The 19,555-nt window shown below is 43.2% G+C and overlaps 1 protein-coding gene across 1 annotated transcript in view; it reads left to right on the top strand.

The window, feature by feature from the left end:
- The window catches only part of LOC135517030 (RIMS-binding protein 2-like), a 38,327-nt gene that overhangs the window by 3,554 nt on the left and 15,218 nt on the right, over positions 1-19,555 (top strand). The window contains 9 exon segments of the mRNA XM_064941061.1: positions 4,491-4,580; positions 9,108-9,230; positions 12,965-13,069; positions 14,277-14,327; positions 15,206-15,229; positions 16,456-16,648; positions 17,667-17,812; positions 18,980-19,059; positions 19,295-19,404. Coding sequence (XP_064797133.1) covers positions 4,491-4,580; positions 9,108-9,230; positions 12,965-13,069; positions 14,277-14,327; positions 15,206-15,229; positions 16,456-16,648; positions 17,667-17,812; positions 18,980-19,059; positions 19,295-19,404 — 922 coding nt within the window.

Here is a 19,555-nt window from a genome sequence, read left to right as displayed (position 1 = left end):
GGAAGTGTTGAGGGCTCTCTCTCTCCTGGTCTGTCCACCCTCGACCAGGCAGGCTGGGACGCAAATATGGATTTCAGTGTTGTATATCTCTACAGCTGAGCACCGGTCCTTACTGAAAGTCTATGCTTTTCAGTTCCACTTGCAGATTTTTGTAACCATATGTGTCTTAATTTGTTATCCCTTTGTGGGGTGGGTTTTACAGAATTTTGTCAGCGTTCTATTTTTGTAATTTCACAGCATATCCATAGAATGTTCAATAAATAACAGGATGCAATCTGTACACTTCAAAGGGTTAAATAAGCAATCCAACTCCTCACGAGGCCAGGCATAGAGGGTTGTCTTATAGGTAGCAGGACCAATGTGAATAGTTGACTCACAGGTGGAGGAGGAGATGTCACTGCCTGCCAGTGTAGCCATGCCTCTCTGTCTCGTGCTCTCTCTCTCTCTCTCTCTCTCTCTCTCTCTCTCTCTCTCTCTCTATCTCTATATATATATATATATATATATATATATATATATATATATATATATATATATATATATATATATATATACACACAGTTGAAGTCGGATGTTTACATACATCTGAGCCAAATACATTTAGACTCAGTTTTTCCTCGTAAAAATTCCCTGTCTTTGGTCAGTTAGGATCACCACTTGATTTTAAAGACTGTGAAATGCCAGAATAATAGTAGAGAGAATGAATTATTTCAGTTTTTATTTTATTTATTTCATCACATTCCCAGTGGCTCAGAAGTTTACATACACTCAATTAGTATTTGATAGCGTTGCCTTTAAATTGTTTAACCTGGGTCAAATGTTTCGGGTAGCATTCCACAAGATTCCCACAATAAGTTGGGTGAATTTTGGCCCATTCTTCCTGACAGAGCTGGTGTAACTGAGTCAGGTTCGTAGGCCTCCTTGCTTGCACACGCATTTTAGTTCTGCCCATAGATTTTCAATAGGATTGAGGTCAGGGCTTTGTGATGGCCACTCCAATACCTTGACATTGCTGTCCTTAAGCCATTTTGCCACAACTTTGGAAGTATGCTTGGGGTCATTGTCCATTTGGAAGACCCATTTGCAACCAAGCTTTAACTTCCTGACTGATGTCTTGAGGTGTCGCTTTAATATATCCACATAATTTTCCTACCTCATGAATCAATCTATTTTGTGAAGTGCACCCGTCCCTCCTGCAGCAAAGCACCCCCACATCATGATGCTGCCACCCCCGTGCTTCACGGTTGGGATGGTGTTCTTTGGCTTGCAAGCCTCCCCCTTTTCCCTCCAAAGATAACGATGGTCATTATGGCCAAGCAGTTCTATTTTTGTTTCATCAGACCAGAGGACATTTTTCCAAAAAGTACGATCTTTGTCCCCATGTGCAGTTGCAAACCGTAGTCTGGATGTTTAATGGTGGGTTTGGAGCAGTGGCTTCTTCCTTGCTGAGTGGCCTTTGTCAAGCAATTATTGAATCAGTGTTCATAAATTCCAATTATATTTATCTGTCTGATACCCAGAGGTTGTAAAGTTTTGGTCTTAAATAAAACAGACAGAATTCCCAGCTCACAATTGATCAGATCTCAGTTTATTTGCGAGAGCTCTCAAGTTTTCACAAATACATTCCTTCTTATACCATCCTAAACTACGCACATACATACACACCAACATGGATTTTCTCATGAGTCTAACCACAGTTTATAACCCCTCAGCTGACAGTTCCAGGCTCCCCCAGACACTATAACTCTGGAGGAGCTCTCCCTGTCCTCTCTTATCTCCACATACATTCCTTTCTTCCTAGGTACATGCCATATAACCCCTTCCTAATGGACAAACATTATTTAATACTACAAGAAAGACAGGGTAGAATTCTTGCCAGTTATAGTGCAGTATTCCTCTTTTAGTCATTATTGATTAAAAAATCCCATAACACCTTTCAAGCTATGTCGATATAGGACTAGTTTTACTGTGGATATAGATACTTTTGTACCTGTTTTCCCAGCATCTTCACAAGGTCTTCTGCTGTTGTTCTGGGATTGATTTGCACTTTTCGCACAAAAGTACAATCATCTCTAGGAGACAGAACATGTCTCCTACCTGAGTGGCGTGACAGCTGCGTGGTCCCATAGTGTTTATACTTGTGTACTATTGTTTGTACAGATGAACGTGGTACCTTCAGGCATTTGGAAATTGCTCCCAAGGATGAACCAGACTTGTTGAGGTCCACAATTCTTTTCTGAGGTCTTGGTTGATTTCTTTTGATTTTTCCATGATGTCAAGCAAAGAGGCACTGAGTTTGAAGGTAGGCCTTGAAATAATACATCCACAGGTACACCTCAGGTACACCTCCAATTGACTCTAAAGCCACAACATAAACAATTGATGGAAAAATTACTTGTCATGCACAAAGTAGATGTCCTAACCGACTTGCCAAAACTATAGTTTGTTAACAAGAAATTTGTGGAGTGGTTGAAAAACGAGCTTTAATAATCTTAGGGATAAGATCTCCATTGAAATTGGAGGGAGCACAATTCAAATAAATTATCATAACATTAAACATTCATGAACATACAAGTATCGTATATCATTTAAAATCCTAAATTCATGTTAATCTAACTGCGTTGTCCAATTTCCAATAAGCTTTACAGCGAAAGCATACCATGCGATTGTTTGAGGACGGCGCTCCAAATCAACATATTTTTTAACCAGCACAGGCTTCATAAAATCAAAAATAGCGATTAAATAAATCACTTTCTTTTGAAGATCTTCATCTGTATGCAATCCTAAGGGTCCCAGCTACAACACTTTTCAAAAAACAAGCCTGAAAACTTGAATAAATACTGTTGACATCTAGTGGAAGCCATCGGAATTGCAATTTGGGAGACAGAATGACATAAGAAGAGAGAGCCTGGGACCTCAAAAAAATGTCTGGTTTTTCTTCCGATTTTCGCCTGCCATATCAATTCTGTTATAGTGTCAGACTTTAGTTTAACCGTTTTAGAAGCTTCAAAGTGTTTTCTGTCCAATGCTACCAATTATATGCATATCCTGGCTTCTGGTCCTGAGTAACAGGAAACTAGACCCTATCCCAAACAAGTTTTAATGACTCCAACCTAAGTGTATCTTAACTTCCGACTTCAACTGTATATATATTTCTATCACCCCCCCCTCACTCTCTTCTCTAGTCTCTCCCCCCTCAATTCTGTCTGTGTGTGACAAACAGTGGTGTTGACACAGAGGCCGTGTTCAGTCCTCTCAGAGCTGAGGCACAAAGTGGATCTGGCACATGAAGTGCACTAACATCAGGATTAGCCACGTAGGAGAGGTGCCTCCACAGCAAGTGGGTGGTACAGTACAGTAGATTACAATGTAGGGAGAGAGGCAGGGATGGGGAGAATGTGTTACACAATCAGATTAGGAATGCACCCCCCATACACACCGCTCTGTGCCGGCACCTTAACATCTACACATACACTCCGGCGCACACACACGCTTACGCACTCACATTGGCAGTCTATTGTTTATTGAGTCCCTCCATATGTGCAGACAATTTGATGATAGGGAGCCTGCTGAGGCTTTACCCTCCCCGCAAATCCTCCATCCACCCTGGGTCTAGAGCTGGCATCCACCCTTATGGCACTCTCTGTCTCTTCGTCTCTCTCTCTCTCTCTCTCTCTCTTAAGCCTGTTACATAATTGTATTAAAGCAGGAATCACTTCACACCTCCACTCTGTGAGATTTGGCATTATCCTCCCCAGATCTGGCAGAGGGAAGACCGCCTCTCAATTCCTTTGTGACAAATGGCACCCCATTCCCAATGTAGTGCACTAATTTTGACCAGGGCCATAGAGGCATTTGGGATGCACATATTGAGCAGAGTTGATCATCAACATGAGGTTAACTACACTATCATATGCTGATTAATCTCCTGGATCATTGGAGATCTCAAGGCGGCACTGTTAATGTTGTTGGCCTCACTAAATAGAGGGTGGCAACGTGCAGCTGTGTATTCTGCCTTCTAGATCAGTGGTTCTCAATCCTGGTCCCGGGGACACATTTTAGTTTTTGCCCTAGCTCTACACACCTGATTCAAACCATCAAAGCCTGCTTTCTTGTCAGCGGTGTAGTGCTAGGACTAAAAAAATAATGTGCACCCCCTTGGATCTCCAGGACCAGGATTGTGAACCACTTCAGCCCACACAAGGTACAACAACCTGCAATGAATGTCTCTCTGTTGTTTAACTACACATTTGCAGGTGGAGTTACTGTACAACGTGCATTGTAGCTCATTGCAGCCTATTGCTGTCCTGTACACACTATTATAATGCACCGATATCACCATTCAATGTACTGTCACATTGAGACTAATTATCTATTCCTCCCCTCTTTCTGTCTCTCTCTCTCTCTCTCTCTCTCTCTCTCTCTCTCTCTCTCTGTGTGTGTCTTTCTCCTGCATCTATTCTGCCCCCTTCCTCTCTTTCCCTCCACAGAAGACTCAGCCTTTGAATGTGTTGGAGGAGAAAAATCGCCTGATCCTTGAGTTGTCCAGCAACAGCCTGAAGGCATCCAAATATGACCAGGTAGAGAATGTATAGAGAATATGGTACCATTTGAGACCTAGCCTCAAACTCATCATATAGCCCAGCCCAGTACTGTGCTTATATCACTTGATCCATGGGCAGATATCATATTGGCCTAGCAGAGCCCCAGGGGTGTCTCTCACAGAGGAGGCTCTACATTACACTAACTAATGGAATCTGTGATCCATCTCTGATAGATCGATATCCACTGAAAGCCCCTTGCACAATTTCACTCTGTCTCCATAAGGAGATGATGCTTGTTGTGGTTAGGTAGAATTGTATACATTAAATGAGGAGTGTATTGTGTATCATGGATGCTGGGACATTTGTTAGCTGTAACAGAATGTGCTAGACAGTGATAACAGACAGCCTACCATATGGACGTTGTAGAGTTTTGGAGTTGAAGTGCGTTCCCAATGGAGGTGGAGAAGCCATGCTCATAGCACATAGGCTAGTCATAATGTCAATGCCCACACTAAAGGCTTTACTACTCTCTAAACACTGTTATCTGGGAAACAAAACCAAGACACCAAAATGACACAAACATCACAGCATCACTTCCCAGCCTCTGTGTGTGTAAATCTATCTCAACCCTATCCAGTAGGCCCCACAGACGTAGATGGATGCGCGCACACACACTCAAACACACACACAGACTGGGAGTGTGAGTGAGTGACTGTCTGTGGCAGGGGGGGTTTGGGGGCGGCTAGCGCTAATGGTGTCACTTTCACGGGGCCAGCTTTGACACGTGTCCAGAGAACAGAGTAGCTTGGCACTTTGCTCCATCCTAATCCCCTATCCAGCTCCTCACGTATTCCACCCGCATGCCACGGCCAACAGAAAGCCGCCATCTGTCAGACTTTGAAATGAAAGAGAGGGGGGGCAGAGTAGTGCGGTGCCCAGGTACCTGAGCCTGGGTTTGACGCTACTACCTGAGAGGACATGGTTAGCATTAGCATCAGAGTCAGTGATGACAGGAAAAGTTAGCGTAGCGCCGGGCGCTAGCCGAGGTGCTCGCCTCTCACCTCCTGGGTGTGAATGGGATTGTGGAGACTCAGTAAATAACATGGGAGAGAGAAAGGCGCCTCTGTCTATCCCTCGCATCAGAGGGGCGATTTCTCAAAGCAGATGACGTAAGATCGATGGGAAATGCGAGCAGAGCGGCCTTCCAATATCAGAGAGGGCGGGGGTGGGGGGGGGCATATGAGTGAATGAGTGCTGAGAGGAATGTGCCAGGGCTATCTGGTTGATGGGAGGGAAGGCGAGGGACTCGTTGCTGTGGGTGATTTAAGCCAATCAGTCGGGTGTTTGTCGTTATCATTTTCTCTTCATGGTCGATCCCCTCATGATCCCCAGATGAACATTAACTGACCCCTGTGTCGAGAAAGGATTGTATCACATCTAGGTGCAGTTGTCAGAATACTGGAATTATGGGGAGATATATAATAGATTCAATTTCATATCAGAACAGAGGATCTTGTCGCAATCTTTACCCACAACCCAAAATTATCATGGATTATTTCATTTGAGGGTATGGCTGAAATAATACAACATTGTGAATAACTGGTGCGGTACGATTTCATGGGGTCCACAAGTTACCTTGAACGAGCTGATCCAATTATATTAATTAATTAGAGACTTCAACGGTTGGTGGGTGGCTAAGAAATGGTTCTGCTCAGATGCAGCCGAACTCGAGAGAACCCAACTGAAGTCACCTTCCTTCAAGGCTTTCTGATTGATGATGAAATGGGGCCATGAGCTTGAGTCAGCAGCTTCCTTGTATCATCGCTATGCTGATTAATTTCACATCAGTTTATAATCTACACCCCCCCCATACCCCCCCCCCCTGGGAAATATAACATTTACATAAGTATTCAGACCCTTTACTCAGTACTTTGTTGAAGCACATTTGGCAGTGATTACAGCCTCGAGACTTCTTGGGTATGACGCTACAAGCTTGGTCTATACAGATTTTTCCATTCTTCTCTACAGATCCTCTCAAGTTCTGTCAGGTTGGATGGGGAGCGTTGCTGGACAGGTATTATCAGGTCTCTCCAGAGATTTTCGATTGGGTTCAAGTTCAGGCTCAGACAGGGCCACTCAAGGGCATTCAGACATTTGTCCCGAAGCCACTCCAGCGTTGTCTTGGCTGTGTGCTTAGGGTCATTGTCCTGTTGGAAGGTGAACCTTCGCCCCAGTCTGAGTTCCTGAGCACTCTGGAGCAAGTTTTCATCAAGGATCTGAAATAATTAAGATTGATGGAGGCCACTGTGCTCTTGGGGACCTTCAATTCTGCAGAAATGTGTTGGTACCCTTCCCCAGATCTGTGCCTCGACCTTATACAGACAGGTGTGTGCCTTTCTAAATAATGTCCAATCAATTGAATTTACCACAGGTGGACTCCAATTTAGTTGTAGAAACATCTCAAGGATGAACAATGGAAACATAATGCATCTGAGCTCAATTTCAAGTCTCATAGCAAAGGGTCTGAATACCTACTACGTAAGTAAGATATTTCTGTTTTTTATTTTAAATACATTTGCAAACATTTCTAAAAACATTTTTATCTTTGTCATTAAGGGGTATTGTGTGTAGATTGCTGAGGAGTTTTTTTATTCAATCAATTTCAGAATAAAGCTGTAATTTAACAAGATGTGGAAAAAGTCAAGGGGTCTGAATACTTTCTGAAGGCACTGTAAATGAAAAAGGACAGGTAAATTGATGGAAGAACAAAATTATTTTTTTCTCTTCTCACTCACTCCATATACACTACATGGCCAAAAGTATGTGGACACCTGCTTGTCGAACATCTCATTCCAACATCTTGTTCATTAATATGGAATTGGTCACACCTTTGCTGCTATAACAGTCTCCACTCTTCTGGGAAGGTGTTCTGCTAGATGTTGGAACATTGCTGCAGGGCTTGATTCCATTCAGCCAGAAGAGCATTATTGAGGTCGGGTACTGATGTTGGGCGATTAGGCCCGGTTCGCAGTCGGTGTTAAAATTCATCCTAAAGGTGTTCAATGGGGTTGAGGTCAGGGCTCTGTGCAGGCCGGTCAAGTTATTCCACAGCAATCTTGACAAACCCTTTCTGTATGGACCTCGCACTGTGCACAGGGGCATTGTCGTGCTGAAACAGGAAAGGAACTTGACTGGTCTGCATTGAGCCCTGCAAGAGCCACAAAGTCGGAAGCACAGAATCGTCTAAATCAAATCAAATTTTATTTGTCAGAAACACATGCTGAGCAGATGTTAATGCGAGTGTAGCAAAATGTTTGTTCTTCTAGTTCCGACAGTGCAGTAATATCTAACATGATAATTACATTTAGAATGTCATTGTATGCTGTAGCGTTGATATTTCCCTTCACTGGATCCAAGAAGCCTAGCCTGAACCATGAAAAACAGCTCCAGACCATTATTACTATTCCACCAAACTTTACAGTTGGCACTAAGCATTAGGGCTGGTAGTGTTCTCCTGGCATCCACCAAACCCAGATATGTCCATCGGACTGCCAGCTGGTGAAGTGTGATTCATCACTCCAAAGAACGCGTTTCCACTGCTCCAGTGTAACGGCGTTCTTTTGTTGTTGAAGGAGAGTCGGACCGAAATGCAGCGTGTAAGTTACTCATGTTTATTGAGTGAAGACAAAACGAACGAACTAACACGAATAACTAATAAATACAAAAAAACAACAAACAGAACGAAACCTAATACAGCCTGACTGGTGAAACTAACACAGAGACAGGAACAATCACCCACGAAATGCAAAGCAAAATACAGGCTACCTAAATACGGTTCCCAATCAGCGACAACGAGAAGCACCTGACTCTGATTGAGAACCGCCTCAGGCAGCCAACCTATATAACACACACACACCCCTAATCAACTACAATCCCAAACACTACAAACCCCAATACGAAAAAACAATACATAACCCCATGTCACACCCTGGTCTGACTAACTAATAAACTAAAACACACAATACTAAGACCAAGGCGTGACATCCAGAGTCCTATGGCAGCGAGATTTACACCCCTCCAGCCGACGCTTGGCATTACGCATGGTGATCTTAGGCTTGTGCGCACGGCTGCACGGCCATGCAAACCCATTTCATGAAGCTCTTGACGAACAGTTCCTATGCTGAAGTTGCTTCCAGAGGCAGTTTGGAATTCGGTAGTGAGTGTTGCAACCAAGGTCATACGATGTTTACGAGCCGTTGTTGCTCCTAGACATTTCGGCATCACAATAACAGCACTTATAGTTGAGGGGCAGAAATCTTATGAACCGACTTGTTAGAAAGGTGGCATTCTATGACGGTGCCAAGATGATCGTCACTGAGCGCTTCAGTACGGGCCACTCTACTGCCAATGTTTTCCTAAGGAGATTTCATGGCTGTGTGCTCAATCGTAAATAGCTGAATCCACTCATTTGAAGGGGTGTCCACATACTTTTGGCCCTGTAGTGTATATTCCTTCACCCTGACTCACTCTTGCCCGTTCTGTCTTTATTTTATTTTTCTCTAGGTAAGGTCAGACTATGAGCAGCTCGGACACACCTACAGTGCTGTGAGTTAGGAGAGAGACTTCGCCCAACAGGAGAGGAAACGGCTCCAAGGCAAACTGGAGAACCTCGAGCAGGTCCTCAAGGTGAGAATCCATCCGTCCGTCCATCCATCAGTCCTAACTCTCCTACATTCACTGCTACTGTTTTTTCAACTCAACAGTAAGCTCTGTCAGCCAATCATGAGATATGAATTAAACGTCAGAGATCGGGTACTATAAGACCTTTGCAATCTGATTGGGTTAGGTTAAGGTGAAACTCGATCACTCGATCAATATTTTCTGAAAACCCGATTGGACAATTGCATATATCTACAAAGTCTATCATATGAGTTATAGAAAACATCTTACTTCCCAATAAAAGTGTGTGAGTTTTGTCATTTGTTTTGCAGGAAACTCTTTTTCATTAGACTCTTGTATGCCAATAGCAATCAGCAGCAGTCTCATAGCAGTGTGAAATATACTCTCATTGCAAATCACTGCTTCCCTCCATGCAATATTGATTGTCTGTTTGTAAGGCTATATTTGAGAGAAAAATGTACCCATCTGAGGAAATTGACTCCTGCTCCTAAAAAATAAAAGAAGTGTGTGTTTCTTTCTCATTGCCTATTGATTTGGACGGATGTGGAGATTGCATGTTGGAGAATATTATGGAGAGAGATGAGGATGGAGAAAGCAGAGAAAGACTGAAAAGGGAGAAGGAAGAAAATAGGAGTCAGAGATTTCCTCTCCTTCGTTTCCAGTGTGTTCAATGTTTCAGGGATAATAGTTTGTACTTTTTCACCATTGCATAACCATGTTACCAAGATTGTGCTATACCTCGGAATTTCAGAGAGAGATATTCACTGACATAATATTGCCATAAAGTTGGCTAATATGAATAAGTGGAGCCTTAAACTGAGAAGTTGCATCTTGGTTGCTGTGGATGAGGATGATGACGATGACGATGACGATAACAAGACCGATGACGACGATTATAAGAATCAGTTAGCTGTGGGCTAGCGTCTGATCCCTGTGTATGAGAGCCAGAAGTCTATCGGGCCAGTCCGTTTTGGAGCTCTTGAATGACCACAACCACATCTGACAGAGTGCGCCTAGTGACAGTCCTTCGGTTACTGGAGTCTCCTGGGTCTCCAGCAGAGCTTAAGACTCCTCTGTGATTATGCAAAGCAGTGCCTGCTCAGGACACCTCTGAGCATCTCTGGGGAGAAAGAAGCTTTCCTTCTCCCAGAGAGAAAAAGATGAATGTCAGAGTTTATAAGCTGATTTATGTTTTTAAGCTCCAAGAAACATCTTATGTCCTTAACTCCAAGTCCTACTGGTGGCAGCTGCTCTTAACTCTGGAGATACAGTCATAATTACTCATTTGGGAGTGGGTGACTATACACTGAGTGTACAAAATGTTGGTTGGGAACAGTTTCCTAATATTGAGTTGCACCCCCTTTAGCCCTCAGAACATGCTCAATTCATTGGGGCATGGACTCTACAAATTGTCGAAGCATTCCACAGGGATGCTGGTCCATGTGGACTCCAATGCTTCCCACAGTTGTTTCAAGTTGGCTGGATGTCCTTTGGGTGGTGGTGGAGCATTCTTGATACATACAGGAATCTGTTGAGCGTGAAAAACCCAGCAGCATTGCAGTTCTTGACAGACTCAAACTGGTACGCATGGCGCAGGTGTTCCTAATATTGTGTACACTAGGTGTATGCGATTGATCACAAGAATCATTGAGTCGGACTTGATATGGCGTCAATAGAGGTAGACAAACTTCATACCCTTTGAATGGAAAACGACAGCATTCTTGTTGCTTTGACTTTTTATGTATTCATCTGGTATTATGGGTGCTGTAAAAGTGTTTGGACTGTGTTGTAACCATTCAAGACATAGTTACCGCACTATGACCATGTATTGACCATGTTGTGACCTGGTCTCCCCAGCATATCAACATGTATTGAGTGCATTGTCTGGGACCTGGTCTCCCCAGCATATCAACATGTATTGACTGCATTGTCTGGGACCTGGTCTCCCCAGCATATAAACATGTTTTCACTGCATTGTTTGTGACCTGGTCTCCACAGCATATAAACATGTTTTCACTGCGTTGTTTGTGACCTGGTCTCCCCAGCATATAAACATGTATTGACTGCATTGTTTGTGACCTGGTCTCCCCAGCATATAAACATGTATTGACTGCATTGTTTGTGACCTGGTCTCCTAGCATATAAACATGTATTGACTGCATTGTTTGTGACCTGGTCTCCCCAGCATATAAACATGTTTTCACTGCGTTGTTTGTGACCTGGTCTCCCCAGCATATAAACATGTATTGACTGCATTGTTTGTGACCTGGTCTCCCCAGCATATAAAGATGTTTTCACTGCGTTGTTTGTGACCTGGTCTCCCCAGCATATAAACATGTTTTCACTGCGTTGTTTGTGACCTGGTCTCCCCAGCATATAAACATGTATTGACTGCATTGTTTGTGACCTGGTCTCCCCAGCTTATAAACATGTTTTGACTGTGTTGTTTTTGTGTCCTGGTCTCCCCAGCATATAAACATGTTTTGACTGTGTTGTTTTTGTGTCCTGGTCTCCCCAGCATATAAACATGTTTTGACTGTGCTGTTTTTGTGTCCTGGTCTCCCCAGCATATAAACATGTTTTGACTGTGTTGTTTTTGTGTCCTGGTCTCCCCAGCATATAAACATGTTTTGACTGTGTTGTTTTTGTGTCCTGGTCTCCCCAGCATATAAACATGTTTTGACTGTGTTGTGTTGGGACCTGGTCTCCCCAGCATATAAACATGTTTTGACTGTGTTGTTTTTGTGTCCTGGTCTCCCCAGCATATAAACATGTTTTGACTGTGTTGTTTTTGTGTCCTGGTCTCCCCAGCATATAAACATGTTTTGACTGTGTTGTTTTTGTGTCCTGGTCTCCCCAGCATATAAACATGTTTTGACTGTGTTGTTTTTGTGTCCTGGTCTCCCCAGCATATAAACATGTTTTGACTGTGTTGTTTTTGTGTCCTGGTCTCCCCAGCATATAAACATGTTTTGACTGTGTTGTTTTTGTGTCCTGGTCTCCCCAGCATATAAACATGTTTTGACTGTGTTGTTTTTGTGTCCTGGTCTCCCCAGCATATAAACATGTTTTGACTGTGTTGTTTTTGTGTCCTGGTCTCCCCAGCATATAAACATGTTTTGACTGTGTTGTTTTTGTGTCCTGGTCTCCCCAGCATATAAACATGTTTTGACTGTGTTTGTTTGTGTCCTGGTCTCCCCAGCATATAAACATGTTTTGACTGTGTTGTTTTTGTGTCCTGGTCTCCCCAGCATATAAACATGTTTTGACTGTGTTGTTTTTGTGTCCTGGTCTCCCCAGCATATAAACATGTTTTGACTGTGTTGTTTTTGTGTCCTGGTCTCCCCAGCATATAAACATGTTTTGACTGTGTTGTTTTTGTGTCCTGGTCTCCCCAGCATATAAACATGTTTTGACTGTGTTGTTTTTGTGTCCTGGTCTCCCCAGCATATAAACATGTTTTGACTGTGTTGTTTTTGTGTCCTGGTCTCCCCAGCATATAAACATGTTTTGACTGTGTTGTTTTTGTGTCCTGGTCTCCCCAGCATATAAACATGTTTTGACTGTGTTGTTTTTGTGTCCTGGTCTCCCCAGCATATAAACATGTTTTGACTGTGTTGTTTTTGTGTCCTGGTCTCCCCAGCATATAAACATGTTTTGACTGTGTTGTTTTTGTGTCCTGGTCTCCCCAGCATATAAACATGTTTTGACTGTGTTGTTTTGTGTCCTGGTCTCCCCAGCATATGCGAGAGGCTGCTGAGAGGAGGCAGCAGTTGGATGAAGAGCATGAGCAGGCCCTGGCTGCCCTCACCTCCAAGCAGCAGAAGATCCACCTTCTGCATAAGGTAAGCCCATAACACCCCACCTCGCCTCCGCCCTAGACTCCAACCATCACCACAGTGGTCACTAAAGACAATGCATCATGATAACAGTGGTCAAGTATGTGTGCTTTTATTAGAGAGACTAGTATTGTGCAACTACTATGCAATGTTCCCCCAAACCCTGTAACTCATGACTCGTGAAAAACAACAACATTCTACCATAGTGAGCGTTCTGCATGTGTCTGCTCTAGCACTGACAGTTCCTCTTGAGTTGTTTTTCAACTCAGCCTGTGGATATGAAATATGATGGGAATGTAAAAGGGGCCATATAATCAGTAGGCTTCTGTGATTGTGTGTCTGTCTGCATTGGCAGCAGTAATCTGAGCTCCTAGAGAGCTGTGTGAATCCCTGTGTGTTCTGTTTAGAGAGGAGCCATGACAGACATAGCAATTAGTGCAGACCGCAAGCACAGCACAGATCAGACTCCCCAGAGACACTGACTAAAGTTAACCAAGCACTCCACTTTAGGTAGACGGAGAGGGAATGCATGTGTGATTGTGTTTGTGTGTGTGTTTGTTATTGGGAGTTGAATGAGGATGTTTGCGTTTGAGTATTGGTGTGTGTTTGTCGGTGTGCACGCCTATCTGCGTTTCAGTCGGCGAGTTTGTATGCATCTGCCTCAGCGTGCTCATTTGAGGCCTCGTCCTTTGTCTGTTTTGTCCTTTACCTAATCTATTGCGCTGTGATTCCATTTAATTACCAATCGCACAGATGATATATCACTTGAGCAGAACAGCATTTCGTCCTTCTAGATATCAAAGCCAACCTGGATGAAACAGCTTGATATTATGAGGCTTTTCCGATGCACCTTAGTTGCAGGTTTTTAAATTGGAAGTCATAGCACCCTTTCCATTTCGCCTCGTCTCCCCTGTCCTCAGATACCCCACAGCTGTGAGGCATTCATTGCCTTTGTACTGTGAACTTGTCTCTTTAAGACTATTTCTCCTGCTCATGCTGTGCAGAGCTGACACCACTGAGGGTTCTGCATGTGTCTGCTCTTGCGCTGACAGTTCCTCTTGAGTTGTTGTTCAACTCAGACTGTCTCTTCTATGTCTGCAGTGTACCAAGAGCTGTGCCAAGTGTATGCTTGATGTATTACTGACAGAGAAAGAATGTGCAGTGCTCACTGTGTCACCTGCAGGTCCTATATAACTGTGTTTGTGTTCTCCAGGCTCAGGTTGAAGCTGAGAGAGAGCATGAGGGAGCGGTCCACCTATTAGAGGTAAGTGGACATGGAGGTCCAGTGGGCAAGGTGAGGATGGCTTCTGTGGCTGTTTTCAAAATGGTTGTCAATTGACTGATACGTGTGGTTTTGTTTGTGTATTCAAGACACATTGATGCATAAGAAAAATACCTTGTTTTAAATCCACCAAATCCGTATTGCCTTTCATGAAAAGCTAGAGTTTTGAGGTAAGCCTGGTTAATCCCAGGTGATACTCTATACTGTATTTGCATTGCTTTTGGAGGCTTTTGTTGAGTGGGGAGCTAAGCACTGATGAGCGTGGAATACCCAGAGAGTTGGGTCCGCAAAACCTCAACCTGCCCATAACTCTTTCTTTTACGAATCAGTTAGACCGGTGAACTCTGCCGCTGCTCAGGCTAAGGTCAGAAGCTCTTATCCCAGCCATGGCACTAATGGCTCTGGAGAAACCTCTTTTACAGAAAAATCAACAGGAGTTCAGGGGGCAACCATCCAGATGATGAAATATCTACAGTGCAGAGGAGCTGCATTAGGACTGGCGCTGTGCACTCCAACAGCGTGTTCAGTTAACCTAGAGAGGAGATGGCTCTAAGATGAACTAGACACAATATTCATTTCCATCATTTCTAGTTTTCAGCACTGTCTTGGTTATGATTTGGGGTGTTTTCTTCTAGAATATTCATTGTACATTATCTTCCCCATAGGGGACTCGTCGAACCTACTTGTTTTGTAATGGTTCTCTTTTCTAATTCATTGACATGATTTTGCATGGATTACTGTATTACATATGCATTGATTGCATACGGTGTAACAGCTTCATTTGGGTGTTTGTTTTCTTTCATCTTTATTCAATGTCATTGTGTGTTTCTACTGTATGTGTTTCTTCTGTGTCTGAACAGAACCATTTGGACAGAATGCAGATAATTATGTTTCCCACCCTGAAACATCTAGTTACACAGTGTTCATCATCTCCATGGTCACTTCCGTCCCATAGCCTTTCAAAAGTCTCAGTGAATCACTTGGGCTTTAATTCACATCAGTGCATATGTTGCGGTAATTAGGCAATCATACATATGCTAATATTGAACTAGATTGAATTATATTAGTTGAACAGAGCCTGTGTTGGTACTGGATCACACTATAGATCCTCTTCTGCCTCCTCTGTACTGCAGTCCAAAATTGTGTCCCAAATTGCACCCTATTCCCTATATAGTGCACTACTTATGACCAGGACCTTTAGGGCTCTGGTCAGAGGTAGTGCACTGTATGGTAGTAGTGCACTATATAGGGAATAGAGTGCCATTGTGTACACCTCCCAGATGTTCTGGAACATCTAAACACATTTGATTTCCTTGTTTCCGTTTGAAAATGATGGCTGTTCATTCATCCTCAGTTATTGTATCTCAGCCCAGTGTTCTGACTCTGAAACATCTAGTTTTATTGCTGTGTAAAACCAACTTTCCCCTTGGCTAGGACCCTGGCTTGTCTTATCTCTTACCCAGCAAGCCATGGGGTTTGAGCCTTCTAGCTTTCAGAGAAAACCCAACGGTTGTTAACTCAAGGCTCTAATCATCGTCTCAGAGCTGCTTAGATAATGTCTTTAATGTACATACTTTTATAAGCCTCTTCACAGTGCTTGGCTTTGGTTATCAAAGTGTATCAGTGTTACACAGCCTCTTCCATATACTGTACATTGATTACTTGGCAGGAGGTGTTGTTGATATGAAATGGCTCTTTTGGGATCCCGTGCGGTAATTGGTTCGGCTTGCGATCTGCAGCACCAGATAAGGATTTAAGCCATTGATTAGTTGAACTCATAGTCATGTGGAGGTATATTATGTACTTTTTATTAACATAAAACATGCATTGCTTTGTAATAGATCCCTTGTGGCTCAGTTGGTAGAGCATGGCGCTTGCAACGCCAGGGTTGTGGGTTTGATTCCTACGGGGGACCAGTATGAAAATGTATGTAAGTTGCTCTGGATAAATGACTCTGCTCTGGATAAATGACTAAAATATAAATGTAATACAGTGTATCTATCCCCTTCTAAAGATTTGCTACATAGGAACACAGAAACATTCCTTCCATTGATTGATTCCGTCTCTCTCTCTCCTCCCCTCTATATCACATCATTGTCCACGGAAGGACAAGGTTCGCGACCTGGAGCAGAAATGCAGGTCACAGACTAAACAGTTTGGCCATTTGTCCAAGAGCCTGGAAGATATCCGTCTGGAGGTGGATAGTGTGGACATCTTCAGCACTGAGCCTTTCTCCAAACAAAAAACACACCTTTCCCTGGAAAATAAACTCTCCCAAATCCTCAACGTGAAGGCAGGGAAAGGTGAGAGCTCCCAACCCTGCCCTCTGTAAGAGCATTGTGCAGTCAGAAGACATACATATGAAGCAGAAAAGAGCCTCGCCTTAGAGAGTCATAGTACATGCATCATATCTGGCATTTGTTTCAAACCATGTGTCTCATCAATCAAAACCAGCGGACAGTTCTGAAAGTCTGTGTACACAATCTTGTTTGTGCTCCAGATGAGGCTCTGTCAGACATTACGCGTGGGTAATTAATTCATTAAAAATGGAACAAGATAGTAATTTAATCTAGTTATCAAAACATTGACCTTTACAAGAAGCCGGCTGGAGTGACGTTGAGAGAGTGGCAGATAGAGAAGATAAATTGGCAGCTAAACTGGCTGGTGTGAGTAAGGTCCTGCTTCTCTCTCAGCCCATCTCGACAGTAGGCTACAAGGCAAATCTGGACCACTGTGGAAATGGACGAAATGCTGCTATATTCATGATCAATAACACAACTCATTGATCAGAGGGTTGATATATGACATATGCTAATGAGAGCCAACACATTAGCATTCTAACCCCACATACTGTAATCTGCCAGCTAATACATACAGCAGAATCAGCAATGCAGATACCATAGATTAGAAGGCTCTGAGATACTGCTCTAGATATCCTCTACTGTCACTTTACTGCAGTGAAAATGCTACTGTATGGTTGTAATCTGGTGGTGTGATGAAACAAATCCAACCACCAATAATTTTATATTTTTGTCTAAAATGTGAAATGACCTAGGTTTGGTGTTGTGTAGGGGTGTGTCGATGAAAACTCTGTGATGGCTGTGTCCTGGTCCCTGTCAGCTGTGTCGTTCGAGAGTGTTAAGCATCAGGGAAATGCATTGCAGATGCATCAGGCAGAAAGAGCATAGCCAGGTCCTGGCCATATACTGTAGAGTGTTTGCTGTGTACTCCCCTGAACAGGAAATCAATAGCTGTACCATGAATGAAAGCAGAAGGAATGACAGATGCTCTTTATTTGGTGTGGAAATCAATGTTTCCCAGGCAATGAGAGCTCGGCAAACACTCCGCTGATATCGAAGTTCCTCCGCCCGCTACAGATCAGAGACAGGCCAGAGCTGCTATCTGTCAATCCCACCACCGTGACAACGAGCTGCCCCAGCAGCCCACAACGGGCGACCCCCTCAGAGGTGGGTACCACCTCTCTTCTCTTCCCATTCAGAGACAAAGTCTCAAGGCAAAAGCATGAGGGTGCTTTATCTCTGCTCTTACCAAGAGATGGGCTATTCATGGAACAGCTGTATAATAGCACATGACAGCAGTCTGCTGAGCTATAGCGTACAATCTATGGGTTTAGCACAGGACAGAAACATGACTCTCCAGTGACTGTCAGAGAAGTAGAACTAGAGAGTTTAACCTCTCCAGCGTCCCACCTGGCCAACATCCAGTGAGATTACAGAGCACCAAATTCAAATACAGAAATACTCATTATAATAATTCAGAAAATACACAACTATTTTACATAGGTTTAAAGATTAACTTCTTGTGAATCCAACCACGGTGTAAGATTTAAAAAATGCTTTACGGCGAAAGCATACCTTACGATTATTTGAGAACATAGCCCAGCAGACAAATCATTACAAACAGTAACCAGCCAAGTAGAAGTTACACAAGTCAGAAATAGAGATAAAATTAGTCACTTACCTTTGATGATCTTCATATGGTTGCACTCAGAAAACATTAATTTATTCAATAAATGTTAATTTTGTTCGATAAAGTCTCTTTATATCCAAAAACCATTTTGTTCACGCGTTTTCTTCAGTAATCCACAGGCTCAAACGCAATCACAACAGGCAGACAAAAAATCCAAACAATATCCGTAAAGTTCGTAGAAACATTTCAAACAATGTTCATAATCAATCCTCAGGTTGTTTTTTGCCTAAATAATCAATAATATTTCAACCTGACAATAACGTCGTCAAAATAAAAGGTTAACAAGAAAGGCACTCTCTCGGTCGCGCACATAAAGAAGCTCTGTGACACAGCAGGGTCCACTCATTCAGACTGCACTTACTCCCTCATTTTTCAGAATACAAGCCTGAAACAATTTCTAAAGACCGTTGACATCTAGTGGAAGGCATAGGAACTGCAATTTGAGTCCTAAGTCAATGGATACTGTAATTGCATTGAATAGAAAACTACAAACAAACAAAAAATCCTATATCCTGAATGGATTTTTCTCAGGTTTTCGCCTGCCAAATCAGTTCTGCTATACACACAGACACTATTTTAACAGTTTTGGAAACTTTAAAGTGTTTCCTATCCATGATTGCTCCTCTGCCCCTGTGTTCCTGCAGATGGAGGATGAGGTCAGCCCTGCGCCCCGGTCCAAGCCTCGCTACACTGGCACGGTCCGTCTCTGCACCGCCCGCTACAGGTGGGACTGTTCAATCTGTCACACAACACCTGGGACAGCTGGATAAGATAGGGCTCTGGTCCAGGGCGTGTCAGTGTGAGCAAGCCACACGTTACACCCTGGACCAGAGTTAAATCACCAAGTACATCAACCTGCAGATCGGAAGCACTCTTTTCTCCATAGAAATATTGTAGTATATCTTGTGGTCAGGAGCACATCAATATGTTGAACTCCCCTCCTCTCTCTTGTTGTGTAGTTACAACCCTTACGATGGGCCAAACGAGCACCCAGAGGCAGAGCTCCCCCTGGTGGCTGGGAAGTACCTGTATGTGTACGGCACCATGGACGACGACGGTTTCTACCAAGGTGAGAGTGAATCCAGGGCTACTACTTTGCTGCTAACTTCTTTGTTGAGGAAAAATGTACTTACTCCAACTGTGATATGTGTTTGTCTCACCTAGCTATCTTAAGATGAATGCACTGACTAAGTCGCTCTGGATAAGAGCATCTGCTAAAT

This window comes from Oncorhynchus masou, chromosome 28 (genome assembly GCF_036934945.1).
Source record: "Oncorhynchus masou masou isolate Uvic2021 chromosome 28, UVic_Omas_1.1, whole genome shotgun sequence".
NCBI classification, from domain to species: Eukaryota; Metazoa; Chordata; class Actinopteri; order Salmoniformes; family Salmonidae; genus Oncorhynchus; species Oncorhynchus masou.
This window is presented reverse-complemented; position numbering and strand designations above follow the sequence as displayed.